The sequence below is a fragment of the Melopsittacus undulatus genome, chromosome 3, assembly GCF_012275295.1.
Source record: "Melopsittacus undulatus isolate bMelUnd1 chromosome 3, bMelUnd1.mat.Z, whole genome shotgun sequence".
NCBI classification, from domain to species: domain Eukaryota; kingdom Metazoa; phylum Chordata; class Aves; order Psittaciformes; family Psittaculidae; genus Melopsittacus; species Melopsittacus undulatus.
In genome coordinates, this window is record NC_047529.1 from 32,321,059 (window position 1) to 32,337,150 (window position 16,092).

The 16,092-nt window shown below is 36.8% G+C and overlaps 1 protein-coding gene across 1 annotated transcript in view; it reads left to right on the forward strand.

Annotated features, from left to right (window-relative positions):
- The window catches only part of PXDN (peroxidasin), an 81,780-nt gene that overhangs the window by 33,660 nt on the left and 32,028 nt on the right, over window positions 1–16,092 (forward strand). Inside the window, exons 4-8 of the mRNA XM_005153329.3 lie at window positions 2,058–2,129; window positions 9,467–9,538; window positions 10,113–10,184; window positions 13,003–13,172; window positions 14,452–14,569. Of these exons, the coding sequence (XP_005153386.3) occupies window positions 2,058–2,129; window positions 9,467–9,538; window positions 10,113–10,184; window positions 13,003–13,172; window positions 14,452–14,569 (504 nt within the window). The remainder of the gene's footprint in view (window positions 1–2,057; window positions 2,130–9,466; window positions 9,539–10,112; window positions 10,185–13,002; window positions 13,173–14,451; window positions 14,570–16,092) is intronic.

Genomic DNA, 16,092 nt, shown 5'->3' on the forward strand with positions numbered 1-16,092 from the left:
TTTATATATTTATTTTATAAATGAAAGACTGGTTAACACATTGGTCATAGACACAATTTTTTCTGTCCTTTGGGTCGCTGGGCTTTCCCTGTGAAAGGATGACATGATGGGTTGAGGTCTTGACAGTCCTGCAGCTGAGCGTTTTCTCATGAGAATAAAACAAGTTGTAGTTTAAAGCTGAATCCCAAATAAAGTCTCACTACAGTGGCTTGATAAGAGCTCCATGAGGGGACACAAAAGGCTGCTGCTCCCTTCCCTGTTGTATGGTTGTAAAAGTCTGACAAGTTTACAAAGTCATTATCCCAGTCTTCCTTTAAGCCATCTGTGTTTTTCTCTCTGCCTTACTTTGTCTGCAGAAAGTAAATAAAAGTTACATGAGTGATTCTGGTAAAACATTTTAAAAAAAAAATGGGTTAAATAATTTGGTTTTTGATAAAACTATTCAAATGGCCTCAAGAGATACTAAACTGAAGTTGGTTGTTAAAACCATCTTAACCTACTCTGATTCATTGGTCTGATCAGAAATTTAGTACTCAGAGAAATAAAAGGAATTCTCACACTGCCAAGTAGAGTGTATTAATAAAGGTAAACAATACTTTACTTTTCAGTCCTTAAAAGTTTCTGAAGAGTGTGGAGAAATGGTACATTTTAAAATTCTCATAGGAAAAAAATTTATTCCTTATTATTCTGTTATTGGGGGACCTCTGCTTTTTGTTCAGATGCATGTCTATGTTAAGTATATTAATATGCTGGAATCTCAGCAAGCAGTGCATTGGATAACTAAATTTAGATTCAAGGGAAGGATACTACTCCATTTTGTCCCCCAGAGTTGCCATGAGTTGAACATCAGATACCTACAACTTTTTTTGTTGTTAGGGCCTATTGTGAAATGTTGCCTGTTGTCAAGTGAGTATAGAAACTGCCACCAACTCCAGCAGAGACAGTATTTTATCTGTTGCATCAAAAGAAGTTTGCCGTATTTCCAGTAACTTACTGAAAACTGTAATAATAGATAAGCTAAAATCACTACTAATAAAATGCCTGCTAATCAAGTTGTGGCCCAAAGTCTCTTCATCCCTTTTCATAGAAATCCATGCCTTATTAACTGAGTTTCAAATCATTTGTCAAGTAATTGTGAGAAAATTCTTAACTGCAAACCTGTTCCTAATCTAACACAAAAAAAGAGTGACTGACACTGAACCCCAAACTATTTTCATTTGCTGCCTCCGTGAAGAAACATCAGCTAAACTATGGGATTTTTCTCAAACACCCTCTCACTAAATCTTGCTGTTGAAAGCATGATGAATGTGAGCACATACACTGATCCATTGGGATTTATTCAAATTCTGTAGAAGAGGTATGGAAACATGTACATACTGGTACTCTGCATATGTTTATTCTGTCTATATTATAGAGTATCAATGTGGACCTAATGTCCATTTTCTACATAGTGATAAAATAAATATGCAATGCTGTTTTATGGATGTGGTACCAATGTTCTAACTTGGTTTGGTTTTATTTATTTTTTTTTTTTTAATATTCAAAATGTGACACAGGCAAAGTTACAGAATTCTCACTGTTCTCCATATCCAGTAAAAAGACATTCCATCATAACTTGACTATTTGTGCCAGTAGTCAGCTGAGCTATTTTAAGGAAAACAAGAGACCAGTGGCATTCCCAGTGCCTTCTGGTAAAGGCACTTCTGATGCAATTTTGTCCCACTGAGCTGAATTTATTTTGACTTTTGGCAAGCCCATCAAGAAACTGAACGGCAAAGAAACAGTAAGTAGTAACAGTGAGCACTGGGAAGCCCAAGACCATCTGGGTGACAGCCTCAGGGCCTACAAGACCCCAGTTTTTCGTCTTTCCTGACAAATTTGGGATAAATTCTCAAGGACAAAGTATTTTTATGTGTATGTGTCTAGTTTTTGTTTTGTATTTTTTTTCCTAATGTGTAGTTGAAAAGCTGTCTTCATGTGTCAACTTATATTCTTCTTTTCCACCTTCATGTAGCTCTTGTTTGTGTACTAATATTACTGATTATTTCTTGTTTCAGCTATTTGTACAAGAATGAAATCCAGTCAATTGACAGGCAAGCATTTAAAGGACTTGCCTCTCTAGAACAACTGTAAGTGCCTTTTCTCTTCTGTGCTGTCATCTCCATGGTTCCCCTGCAGAAGAAAAGTGCACGCCTTGATCCAAACATCCTGCCTGCATGCTCTGCATGTCTGCACTCCCTGGGTTGTTAGGCAGAGAGCCCCATAATCATTTGCATGTGAAAAAACACAATTGGTCTGTGTGTCAAATTCCTCATTTCTATGTTTGTCTCTTATTTGTGATTGAATTCCCAGTGTTGTATACATTGATACATAGATTTGACGAAGAAGCAACTTTATTATGGAAAATGTTGAAAACTAATGTATATTGCTTAGAGAGAGATTGTAGTTCCTTTGAGTGCAGCAGTTACTTTGGTTTATGTAGCATAACTGGATTGAATTAGTCTCTTGAAGTTTAAGCCAGATCTGTTGTATTTTAATATAAGAAGAAATTTCTTAAATTTAAAATATTATTGATGTTAATTATTGCCATATGCAGATGTTTAAAAAGTAAGAGTTCATTGCTTATAATATAGATGTTTCAGTAATGTCTTCTAGAAAGATTGATCAAAATCACTCCTTTTCCTGTATAATGACGAGAATAGTTTCTGTTGATAAACAATGAAAGATACAGTACTTATCGTGACAAAACCTGATTGTATTGATTCCGTTAAGTTTAACTGTATTTTGTTTTATAATCAGAAAGCCTCACTATACATTAATTCTGGTAATGTTTAGAAAACAGAAAGAGTTATAAATGTGTAGCTATTTCACAGTTTGACTGCCAAATGACAGTACTAGACCAGTGAGTTTTGTTGCATATAAATTTTGGGCTGAATATCTTCTACGACCAACATAAATTTTGATACTTATGACAGTTATCAGTTTATTATACATTTTCGATGACATATCAGTTTCCTAATTACTATAAACCTATAGTGGGTATTAGTGGACACCATGTATCTGAAATAAAATCACACTTTGGATGGATACAAAACCATGCAAGCTCATTTTAGAGAGCAATAGATTTCTTTTGAAGGGAGAACTTCTATATAAGTCAATAGTTATAGCTATAAAACATATATATGGGGGTTTTTTATTAATGCCTGTCTCTTCCTCTTCCTCCTACTCTAGAAATGATTAATTGCAGCATATTGACAGCAACTGGTAGGGCTTAATTGCACACTAAAAGCAATTCTTACCTTCTGTGTACAAGTTTAAATATTGAGGCCCATTTATTGAATTAGTAGTGTTTCCAAAATAATGTTCTTCCCCATGTCACAAGCCTCATATGCTGCAAGTGGCAACATTTGTCCTCTTTTCTTTATTTAGTGTTGATCTACATTACAACTGGAAAAACAAAACTAATTTTGGAACATTAATGCCTTCTGAATGTACTTCTCTGCTACATTGCAATTAAGTCTCTCTGCCTGTGTTGGTATCACACTGTATCGGATTAAATTCAGAGACATCAACATTATTCTGTATGAAATCAGATTTTAGAGAGTTTGAGTCTCAGCTTTGACTGTAAAGTAAGGAAACAGAACCTGGCATAATCACTGCTCAGTGTCTGACATTGTGTCACGGCATCAGTTGCTGCAAGCCGTGGCCTCTGGGCTGTATAGCTGCTGAGGATGTTACTGCCCTGCTAGGTGAACATGAGAAAGATCATTTCTTTTAGAGCCCTTGTCCTGGGCAGATCTTAAAAAGAAGCCTTGCCAGGTGGGAAAATGGGAGCACAGGAAGCCAGTGTGAACCTGGAAGTAAATTTACTTGAAGGTATTCATTGAGATTTTAAGTTTATGAGAGATTTGTCTTTTATGCATCTATAACATAAAAATAGGTTCTGACTCTAGAGAATCTGTTTTATCATAATAATTTTGGAGAAAGACTCTGTTCAGGGGGCAGAAGTTAGTCTTTGTGAACAAGTTAACCAAATCCTCTTAACTTCAGTTTGAGACTGAATCAACTATTCCATTGATGTTTCTGCATTTGAGGCTTCTGTTGATTCAAGTTGCCAAACACGTTTTGCTGGATGTGTTGACTCAGCCAAATGCTCTTCTCAGTGCTCAGCAGAGTTCTCAGAAGTAGATGCTGTGGTCCACACCTCAGGGAAAGACTTGATTTGTACTAATTTCTTATACCCCAGTGAGGCAGAATGAAAGCAGAATAGTCGCTTTAAAAAAAAAAAACAACAGCAAAGCAATCACTTTCCTGTTTGCTTTGTTTCGGTTTGGTTTGGTTTGTTTTTTTTTTCTTTTTTTGTGGTTTTGTTTAGTATGGGTTGGGTTTTTTTTGTTTGTTTGTCTGTTGTTGGCTTTTATGCAAGAGAAACTGTAAATATGATTTAATTTAGGAGGCCTGTTGCCTGTGTAAGAGAAGAAAAGCCCCCGTATTTACTGTGGCTGGCAGAATCTTTCTTAAACCTCCACAGCAGAATTTTTAGCTGCTGATGTAGTAGAAATACTTTTTTATTCAGAAATTTCTGCCAAGGGAAAAAGATCTTTGAACCAGGTCTTGAAACTTGCTCGTGCTAGAGTAAATTTTGAAAAAAACCTTGGCAGTTTTAGATGCTTGCACACATTGAGGTATATATATATTTTGTCACTTAACTCTTCAGTCATTGTGGGGCATGAAGGCAGAAAGTTGGCTGATGAAAAGTAGCTGCTTAGTCCCAGTTCAGGCCCTGCTAAATGTGCAAGACGTATGTTTGGGTCTGGCAAATGTGACATAAGGCTTCAGTACACTTACATTTTTTCAGAGCAGCAGCTGGAAGGCAGCCAGGCCACTGAAAGGCAATGAAAGCTGCCTCTATATGCCTGTGCTTAGACAACTGAGTCCCACCTGAAATGTCACAAGTACCTGGCCTGGGAGGTCACAAGTTTGCTGGATCCCAAGATCAAGCTCTATGTGCAGTCTTTTTCCAGATGTGTGTATGTTCTGTTTGTTCCAAATATCTACTATAGTTTTTGAGATCTCAGCTTAAGAGGTGTATGTACCAGAGACAAAGGGTTTTCTCTGCAGTCCTTAACTAGTGGAATACCCAATAATAACGGAATTACTTAAATGTTAACTAATCTTAGTAATTATGCATTTTCTTTTAACTTTCATGTGAGCATGCTAATTTTGCTCTTCCAAAACTTTTACTAGAATTATGTAGTTGTGTACACACGTACACAAACTAGTGTACTTATATACTATATAACTAGAGTTATGTAGTTTTGTACACATGCACATATTCTGGGGGAAATGAGTAGATTAGGTTATTTTATATATAGTGATGAAGCTTGCTCGATTCATTTCATTTCCCACAATCCAATTTTCAGTGGCTTTGAAATGTTGCTAAGAATTTTTTGGGTATTATATTGCAAAGTGTTCTGGATTTTTGCATAACTCTATATAGCAGTTATGCGCATTTACACAGTAGAGCCTGATGAAAATCTCATTGCTACTAAAAACATCTATGGTAGGGAATGAAAGAGAATTAAGTAATAAACAAACAGACTCAAAAGGTATCAAAGAGGCCTTGAGAAGTACATCCGTATTATTCTAGAATAAGATCAGCTAGAGACAACAAATTTAGATGACTGGAATCAGACCTTTATCTGGCTTTATTTGAAAAGTCTTTAAAGAGAGGATTCCATAATCTCCTTAAGAATCAGGTTATAATATTTTATATTGCTACTGTAAAATGTTATTTAAATGTCTTTCCTTGTGGTTTAAGCCTGTTACTTCTTGTCCTACCCCTGGACAAGGAAAACTCTGTGATAAATGTGGGAAATATATGTTTATTATTCTCTTTCAAATAATCAAAATGTCAAACAAGCTAATTAAATATTCAGAACATAGATGATACTCAACTAATGGATTTTAAGTACTTCCCCAAAGGTGTGGAGATACTATTAGAAATGAGCAATTGGCATATATGATAAAAATAATCCTCTATGGAAATACTATGCTACAGAAAACCTAATCCTAAATTTAGTGCTATGAAAAATGACAATGGGACAGAATTTTATTATCAATGTTCATCCTCCGAGATTAATAACAACAAAGAGAAAATCTGCCTATTTGACCAATGCTTTATCTTCCTCTAGGTGTGTTTAGTTTGGACTGTTTTTTTCCTTTACGTATTACCTTTCCTTGTGTTTCATCCTTGATAGTGAATTCAGAATTAAAAAAAGGAAGACACAGGGTTTTTTAGAATCACTCTTCCATGATTTTCTTTGTTTCCATTATGAAAGTCTTTTTAATATCAAGTTCAATACATCTTCCTGCTATTAAGAGCATTTTATACTCTGAACTTAAAAGATGTCGATAAGGATATATCACTGTGATATTATTTTCCTGAATATGATTACTTTAAAGTGAATTTCCAGTCTAAGTAATTCTCTATTAATTAAAGTAGTAAAAATCCTTTAAAAAGAAAATGTGAAACATAGAAGAAAAGAATGTAAGTGATAAATCTAAGTGATAAAAAGTAATTAAAATGTAGGACATAAAGCCAAAGATTTTAAATTCTTTTTATTGTAGGCTTACAATGCAATCTGGTTTCTGCATCTCTTTTTTTTTTTTTTTCAGAATTGTACTTGTTGCTAATTACTTTGTCCACACAACTACACCTTGTTCTGTTCACGAATTGCCTGGCAAGTTGCTCAGGACTTTTTTTCATGTCATAATTTAAAAAGACCTGCAAAATCCAACTATCTTGTCATATGAAGCAGTTGAGAGTATTTTCCAGTTGGACTTTATGATTTGATTTTTTGAGCTACTTTAGGCAGCATGAAATCTGATAGCATAAAGCTGTTACAATAAACTTCAGTGCCTGAATTATTGTAGTTGTATCTGTGATGATATGAAGTCATAAACAAGGCAAGATTTTTAACAGAAGTATTGTTTTAATTGTGCTGATTCACTTGCTTGGAAAAACAAGATGAGTTTTCAGGCAAATACGTTCTTTAAATTCTGTAATTTAGTAACCTGGAATACTAAAACAGCAATGAGCTGCTGCTTTGTGTTTAATGATGTATACATGACTAAAACTCCAAGAGAGGAGTCCTTTCTTTTACTTTCTTTGCTAATGGCACCTCTGATCCTTGCACTTGAAGAATGGGATATGTGCCTCAGTGTTACCTGATGGAATCATAGAATGGTTTGGATTGGACAGGACCTTAAATATCATATAGTTCCAGGTCCCCTGCCATGGGCAGGACACCTTCCACTAGACCAGGTTGCTCAAAGCCCTGTCCTTGAATGCTACCAGGGCTGGGGCAGCCACAACTTCTTTGGGCAGCCTGTGCCAGTGTCTAATTTGTTGTTCCTGTAAGAGGTATTATTTGTACCTACAAGTCTTTCCTTGTCAATGAAAAAGAAGTACAACAGACTAATTTATTGGGAAGATCAGAAGATACTTTTTCAAGGTGTTCATGAATCATAAAAATGCAAGTAGAATTAGCAAAGTTGAAAAGGAAAAAAAAAACCCTGTTGTCTGCACCAGAACTAATGTATGGAATTTTTTCCAAAATCGAAATAATAAACCCTATAGTTGTGCCTTTTTTTTCCTCTTCATCCTCTTTCATTTTACCTTGCCTTGCCCCCTCCCAAATGCTGCTGATAGTGGAGAGGTGGGTGAGCACATCCCTGGCTCCCAGTGAGCTGTGCCCACCTCATGGTCAGTCCCTGCTCACAGGGCAGGTGTCAGTCCTGTTGTGCTAGTCGTTTGTCAGAGCTGGACCTGACTGAAGTCTCTCATCTCTCTGCTGGCGACTCAATTGTATCTTGCAGGAAGTATGTGACTTTGAGTTGTCTGCCTTTTTAATTTGGATGAAATTAGCCTGTATTTTCAAAAGGAAGCTGAAGACTGGCAGGCATAGCATGATTATGCACTTCTTGTTTCCTTGTGCAAACAGAATCATACTCTATGCTCACTACAATATGTGGCCATGCGTTGCACTGGCAGTAAGCAGACTTGACACTCTGTGCCTGATCCACATCCGTGCTGATTTATTGGCTTTTCTGTTGTTCCCCATTCATTGCTCCCTGGCATCGTTTGCTGGCTCACGCTCGGGCCGTGCTGCTGCTGGCGGGGGATCTGGGGGACTGCCAGGCACATGCCTGACTTCCCCGCTGCACGCGCCTTCCAGGGCTTGCTGCAACGACTCTCTGCTGTAATTGCTGCTTGTTCCCGCTTTCCTCTCTCTGCAGTGACCATTCAGCTCAGGTCAGGGAGCAAAGCACCTGCAGTGTTTCAGCACAAGCAAGTTTTACTTTTCATGCTGAAGGATTGATTTTTCAAGAGATTTTGGGGTCTGAGATTTTTCTGTTTGATTTTAAATTGTGGGATTTTTTTCAGTTATTTCTATATGTGCACATTCTGCAGATGTTCCTGAGTTTGCCAGAGGTCACATAGCAGACTTTGAGAGGTTTGGATATATTTGGATATATAATCAGGATCCAAAGTCTATAAATCATTTTCACAGTTCCTTGTGCAAGTCACGTCAATTACTCCTTGCTTTCTCATCTGCAAGTTTATAGAATACCTCCACAGCATAAACTGGAAGACTGGAAAGATCCTGCTTCTGCAGTCCATTTTTACAGCAGTTACAAATTGATAATCTGATTAATTATCTTTTTATGTTAGACTTTTTTCTGTTGTTGTACAAGATTAATAGATGTGTAATACTTGTTGCTGTGTAATATTAATGGCTTACATTAGCTTCAACAGAGTATCAAACAACACAGCTCTGGTGGTTAATTGTACACCAGTTGCTGGGAAGCTCTTTGTCTAAAAGCAACTCAATCAAACTTGGGCTTATATTATGAATTTGCTTGGCTTTTGAGAGCATCCATAGCTTTAAATAGCAGTGTTCATGGACTAGAGCAGGTTACTTAGTATCTTTTGAAATTTTTGCTCAATGTGATAGCAGTGAAAACAGTTGCCCACTGAAAATGTGATTCTGTTGGAAGCAAAATATTTTCTAAACAACCTGCAATATCTTCCTGTAAAATAGAATAATTGTTTTTTTTTCTATATGTATTCAAGTATGCATACTAAAAAAAGTTGACTTGGCAAAAAAGTTCGAAGTTGTATCTCCACAGTAATGTGTTTTTTAAAAAAATTCTTTTGCACATACATGCATGGACACACACACACTATATAGTAGTATGCAAACCCTTCTTGTTTGTCATGTCTTGTATTTCTCAAATTCAAGTAGAGGATTCAGACAATAGAAGAAAGTTAAGCTGCTACATGACTATTACTATTTACATGTGTAAACAGGGTGGAAACTATAGCAAATGCTTTATAACATTTAGCTTCATTAAGAAAACTGTGTTTCAGTGTTTTTCCTTTTGTTTAACATATTTTCAGGTATCTGCACTTTAATCAAATAGAAACGTTGGAACCCGAATCCTTTACCCATCTTCCAAAACTTGAAAGGCTGTAAGTTTGATTTTCTTGGGCTATGATTCAGAAGGCAGCTTACTTCTTTGTTTGAATTAAATCAAATATTTGAAACTGGAAATGATTTTTTTTATTCCCATAGATGATTTTTAGTTGAAATTTTTATCTTTACTGCTACACAGTCTTTGCCAAGAACACTTTGGTCAGGCTGACCTTAAAGGCATACAGAAGTGAATATTGCTTGTGATATATTCTCTATTGCAAAATGGTTTCCCGAAGAGCTGTGATTGATATTTCACTTAAAATAAATGTTAGTAATGAATAAGTAGAAGATACATAGTATGACTCTTCTTTTTTTTTTCTTCTTTGAGTTCCTCATTTGAATGCTTGATGAACTCCCTTCTTTCAGCTACTTTGTCTTTTATGACATGTCCAAATACATGTTGGAGGCCGCTTAAAAAATAGCAGCCAATGAATTGCTGAAAGCATTTCAAAAAGATTTTTTTTTATTTTGTAAAATTACTCTTTAATAGAACTCTCAGAAGAATGTAAATGAAGTGAGTGCATCTCACAATTTGAATTATTACATGCATATTTCTGTGCTTTTTAACAGATTTTTGCATAACAACAGAATAGCTCATTTGATTCCTGGAACATTTAGTCAATTAGAATCTATGAAGAGACTGTAAGTAAATTGAATTATTATTAACTAAAGAAAGTTTAAATAATTATACCATATCTCATCTTGCAATATTTATATTACTTGCAAATGTCTTTTCATTGTGCAATTGTTTTAAATATTAAATAGGTTTTCCAAAGCTGTGCTCGAATTATTTTGCATACATGGATTAAGACCACTGGTTCATATCCTGCTTTCTCTAGTGACTGATTAAATCCTTTTGTTTCCTGTCTTGGAATTATTTGTACTGATACAGTCTTTAATATATATATAGATCCTTCTTTAGATTTTTTTCTTTTTTTCTTTTTTTTTTTTGTTTGTTTGTTTTGGCTTTTGTCTCCCCTTGTCTAATTCTTGTTGGGTTGATTATTTTGGTATTTTCTTTTTTAATTACTATAATTATCCATATCTGATGATAAAAACCATACTTATGAAATGGTGCTCGATGGTTGGAGAATATAATTGTTACTATCAAAAGCAACTCCAGAAGCCATTTCATCTTGGGCTGATGCCAACCTTATGAAGTTTAACCATGCCAAGTGCAAGGTCCTACACCTGAGTCAGAGCAATCCCAGACAGGTTGGGCAGAAAAGAGATTCAGAGCAGCCCTGTGGAAAAGGACTTGGGGCTGCTGGTTGATGAGAAAATGAACATGAGCCAGCTTCAGTGTGTGGTTAGAGCCCAGAAGTCCAACCATGTCCTGGGCTGTGTCAAAAGGAGCGTGATCAGCAGGTTGAAGGAGGTGATCCTGCCCCTCTACTCTCGTGAGACCTCATTTGGAGTATTGTGTGCAGTTCTGGTGTCCTCAACATAAAAAGGATATGGAACTGTTGGAACAAGTCCAGAGGATGGCCACGAGGATGATGAGGGGACTGGAGCACCTCCTGTATGAAGACAGGCTGAGAAAGTTGGGGCTGTTCAGCCTGGAGAAGAGAAGGCTGTGTGGAGACCTCCTAGCAGCCTTCCAGTATCTGAAGGGGGCCTATAGGGATGCTGGTGAGAGACTCTTCATTAGGGACTGTAGTGATAGGACAAGGGGTAACAGGTTGAAACTTAAACAGGGGAGGTTTAGACTGGATATAAGGAAGAAATTCTTTACTGTTAGAGTGGTGAGGTACTAGAATGGGTTGCCCAGGGAAGTTGTGAATGCTCCATGCCTGGCGGGGTTCAAGGCCAGGTTGGAGGAAGCCTTGGGTGTCATGGTTTAGTGTGAGGTGCCCCTGCCTGTGGCAGGGGAGTTGGAACTAGATGATCTTCAGATCCTTTCCAACCCTAACTATTTTATGATTCTATGATTCTTGGAATGCCATTAACTTGGAAAATTAGCATCTTCTTAGTCCCACAGTAACATTTGAAAACTTGAACTCAGTAGAAGTACCATAGTAAGGTGACCTTCAGAGTGTTTTCTATCCCACACTTTGGATTTCCACTGATCTAGGATAAACATTCCTTAAGTTATTCAAGACTGCTGTTTTGAGAAGGGCAGTCATGCATTCATACCCTGCTTTCTGGGAGGACTGCTGATGGCATACTGTGCAGCAAGACATAGCACTCTACTAGGAAAATAGATTGTAAGGGGTGTAACCACAAGGTGGTTCTGCTGATGTAGGACATTTGTCTAATTCTCTGGGACCATACCTTTAACTGTGTCTAAAGGCAGAATTAAGTAAATTTTGATGAGGTACGTGTCTTCCAGTTGTACCTGCTTCACTCATACCTCTTTCAATTCCTGTGGGGTTCAAGTGAACAGAAAGGGATGCTTCTTCATATAATTTGTGGGTAAAATTGAATTTCAGTAGTGACTGTTAGTGGAAGAGAGCTCTGGGCTAGGCTGACCTTGTATCTTCTGACCTAAGACAGCTCATCCTCAGAGGTCATGATGTTTGCGTTCTAGATTTAAATTCTACCAATAGCATCTCATATAATGAGAGAGGTTTGCATGATAACTCTTATGATATTTCTGCTTGTTCTTGCCTGTTTTTCACAGAAGGTCAGGGAAGAAATAATATCTGGGCATTTGTACAAGTGGTTAATAAAATATTAAAAGAAAAAATGATAAAAAAGCTTACTACCCTCAAAGATATACCAAACTGAGGTTGCTTTGCTGTACAATATTATTTCCATTTTGTATATAGATACACTTAATGGTATAGATTTCTGTACATAATGGGTTTAAACCCCCACATTTATATGGGGCTCCTTCAGCCAGAAAGTGCAGTTCTCCAAGTAATAATAGGGCCCTTCACTACTGGAAAGAAAGTCAACAGTATGTATGGGTTCCTGTTATCTGCAATATGCAGGTGTTCTTAGGAAGTTACTGGGCCACTGAATTCAACATGAGCTTAATACTTAAAGTGTGAGTCTTTGTGTCAGTTGCCTGATGATCAAAATGAAAAATTGTAAAAATGTCAGTTTAGCAGTGAAGCTAATACAGTGATAAGTGTTAAACAGAAAGTAATGTGGGGAGATTGATTTAAGTTGCTCACTTAAAGTTTGTCTAACATCTAAATAAACCCTGATTTATTCACTGAATGTTTGGGTTAAAAAAGAAAAGTTGTCTAGATGGTTGCTAGATTGAACACAGTCCTACTCATGCAGTAAAAATAACATGGATTTTTTTGTAATAAAGACTACCAGAATGCATATAAGCGACTGTTACCTGTATTCTGTATTGTCCATTGTAACCACATATAAAGTCTGTTTAATCCAGATTAAGCATATAAATATTTTAAATTAAAACTGCATGTAAAGGAACAATTTTGATCCTAGCAGAATAGTTTAAGGGTTGCTAACAAATGGTGTGGCTGCTTTGTGTTGTGTGTAGGCGTTTGGATTCAAATGCTCTTCACTGTGACTGTGAAATCCTGTGGCTGGCGGAGCTGTTAAAGACGTATGCAGAGTCGGGTAATGCTCAAGCAGCAGCTACCTGTGAGTATCCACGAAGAATCCAGGGAAGATCAGTGGCCACAATTACACCAGAAGAACTTAACTGTGGTGGGTTTGCCACTTCCTAATGGCTTCTTTAACATGCTAAATTTACCTAATCTGTATTTTTTTGTTTGTTTATTATTCTGTTCAATATTGATCAATATTGGTTATCTCCAGAAATCTCCCTTTGCTCTTTCTCTGTTTTTGTCTGCTTCTGACTGATTGATTGCTTCTATGCCTGTCCTTAATGAAACAAATATAGCCATTTGTCCTTGAGGAACTAAATGTGATTATCTGGAAAGACTTATTTTTCCTTTTTATATTTCAGTTTTGATCATAAAAGGATCAACAAGTAGGGTCTTTGGTGTTGCATTAGTGTTGTTTAGCATTCTTTCTTTCCTTCTGTACACAGGAAAGAGAAGAAAGAATCTGTACAGAACTGCTTCTGATTTCATAGATCTTATTGTTAAAACTCTTGTTGATATTGGAATCAAGGTTGGGCCAGTGGCTTTCTTTTTTACTCAGCTATAATTATACGGAGTGCCCTGCACTGTCAGTGGATTAGTGGATAAGCACTTCTGTTTAAATCCTTTTGTTCATCTATATTCCTTCAGCTTGAGTGTGTAAAGGCATGACTCCATGGGCACCATGGGGCTCAGCCCCACATCTCTTCTGTTCTGAAATCAAAATGCAGATTTCTTACCAAGCTGGGGGCATTTGTCTGCACAGCCATGTGATGAGGCCAAGACAGAAAAGAAATAAATAGTCCTTTTGGTTATGTGTTGGATATACCTCTGATCATGAGAATTATGACCATAAGCATCTATAAGGTTTTTGCAAAATATAGTAAAAAGGGAATTTAGTGCAAGAATAAGTCTCATGGCATCCTACCAGCTCTCTGCACATCTAAGGAGCCTGAGTATGGAAACTGCAGGAAACAATCTGGACAAATTATTCTGTAGAAGGCAGGTTAAGCTCTGATACTTATCTAAAGGAAGTTATTTTAAATGGCACTTGTGCTTGTTGTTTTAAAGTTTTTCCTTCATAAACAAATCGAGTCTCTGTTCAAATAAATAAAAGAGCTACTTTAGAACCTGATACAAATTTGCACAGTGCATTTCCAGTCTGCTAAGAGGTCTTAAGGAACAATGGAGAAGGTCAGAAAGCCCACAGTCACTTTTGCATAGGATAAAGTCCATTTAATCCTGATTAAGAAATAAATATTTTAAGTTAAAACATTTATGACATATATTTTTATACAAGGTGTATGAGAATTTTTTTATTTACCATTCCTTAGTAGTTTAAAACAAGTGAGAGTTCCTTACAAGTTTTATTGTTGATACAGAGAGGCCAAGAATTACATCAGAGCCTCAGGATGTGGATGTTACCTCAGGGAATACAGTGTATTTCACTTGCAGAGCTGAAGGCAATCCTAAACCAGAAATTATCTGGCTTCGAAACAAGTAAGTTTAAAAGAGGAAGAGAGAAACCTGATTTAAGTGTGTTTGTCTGGGTGTTTATACAATTCTGGGTGCATGTCCACACACATTATGTGCTCATATATGGAATAGTTACAGCAGAAACAAGCTATAATTAAAAGTAGTATATGAAGTAATAACTTTATTAAATAATTTTAAACACTTAAGAGCTGATAACTTTAGAAAATATTCGTTTATTACTATAATGATGTTGGTAAGATTTTCAGCTGTAGTTATATCTACAAAGTTTCTCACATGCTTTAAATTAATGATTTGTATGTAAGTACCAGACAATCCAACATGGATGTGTTGCACATGCATTTTGTAGGTTAGTTATTGTTTGCATACATTTTGAGGCAAAGCAAAAGCTGTTTTTAAAAGAACTTCAGCTGGATAAGTTAGGTTTCACAGAAAGTCTTCCTTGAGCCTCAGCTCCTCAGAGGCAGCTTTCCTTTGAGGTATAGTCCATTCCAGGAAAGTAGAGATAGATATATCAATTCCCAGGCTCCCTGGACTGGTACATGGAGGGTAGACAAGTACTTGCTTGTATCATAGGACTGTAGGTTAATTCAGGTTGGAGGGCATCTCTGGAGGTCTGTGCAGCCTTCTGCTTAAAGCAGGATTATACCAGGTTGCTTTGTGCAGTTGGAGCTAAAGGGATGGACGTAGTACAAGTTCTCTGGGCAACTTGCTCCATTGCTTCTCCTAACTGCTTAGGGAATTGAGGGAAGAGCTTATGAAGGACCTGTGTCTTTCAGCAGCCCAAGGGCCAGCCTGCTGCAGAGTGGCTGCTCAAGCTCTGCCTGGGTCCCTTCAGCGCTAATGGGCACTGCATGGCTGAACCAGCCATATATCAGCACATCACCTGCCTTACACTGATGTGAATTTATGATAGACACATGAACTGTGAGTTTACCACAAACTTAATCAGACTGGCTTAATAATGCTCTTACACAAATGAAAAACTGGATCTGAAAAGCAAATTCCCATATGTTTTATATTAGCAAATGAACCATTTTAGTTGGATGCTGATAAAATGGAACAACAGAGTACTGGTTTTGTAGCTTTCTGCTGATGGGGGTGACAACCCCACGTGCAGCAAGGGTACAGTGTTTATGGAGTGTGTCAAGAACAGAGCCTTGAACTCGTATGATAAAATTATTACATTAAAATTTTCTTTGGCTCATGTACTTTTTATAATAAACAAAGAAAACATGTATTCAGAGTACACATATGAAAGAGTTTTAAGAAGAAATTTGAGCTTAGGGTGTGGGATTATTGACTCTGGCTTGTTTCCTGGCTGTATGAATGAGAGCAAAGCTCTTTGCAAGGTAGTTGAACATGGCAAGATTTCAGTCAAAAGCCATTAACCTATTGAGCAGTATGGTGAATAGATCAGCAGACTGGGTTTTGTACACAGGGGATACGATCTCATCCTTATCTGTGCTTTTTTCATGATGTAGTGAGGGATGGAGTGAGAAACAGTTCCTTTAATAATAACCCCTAAC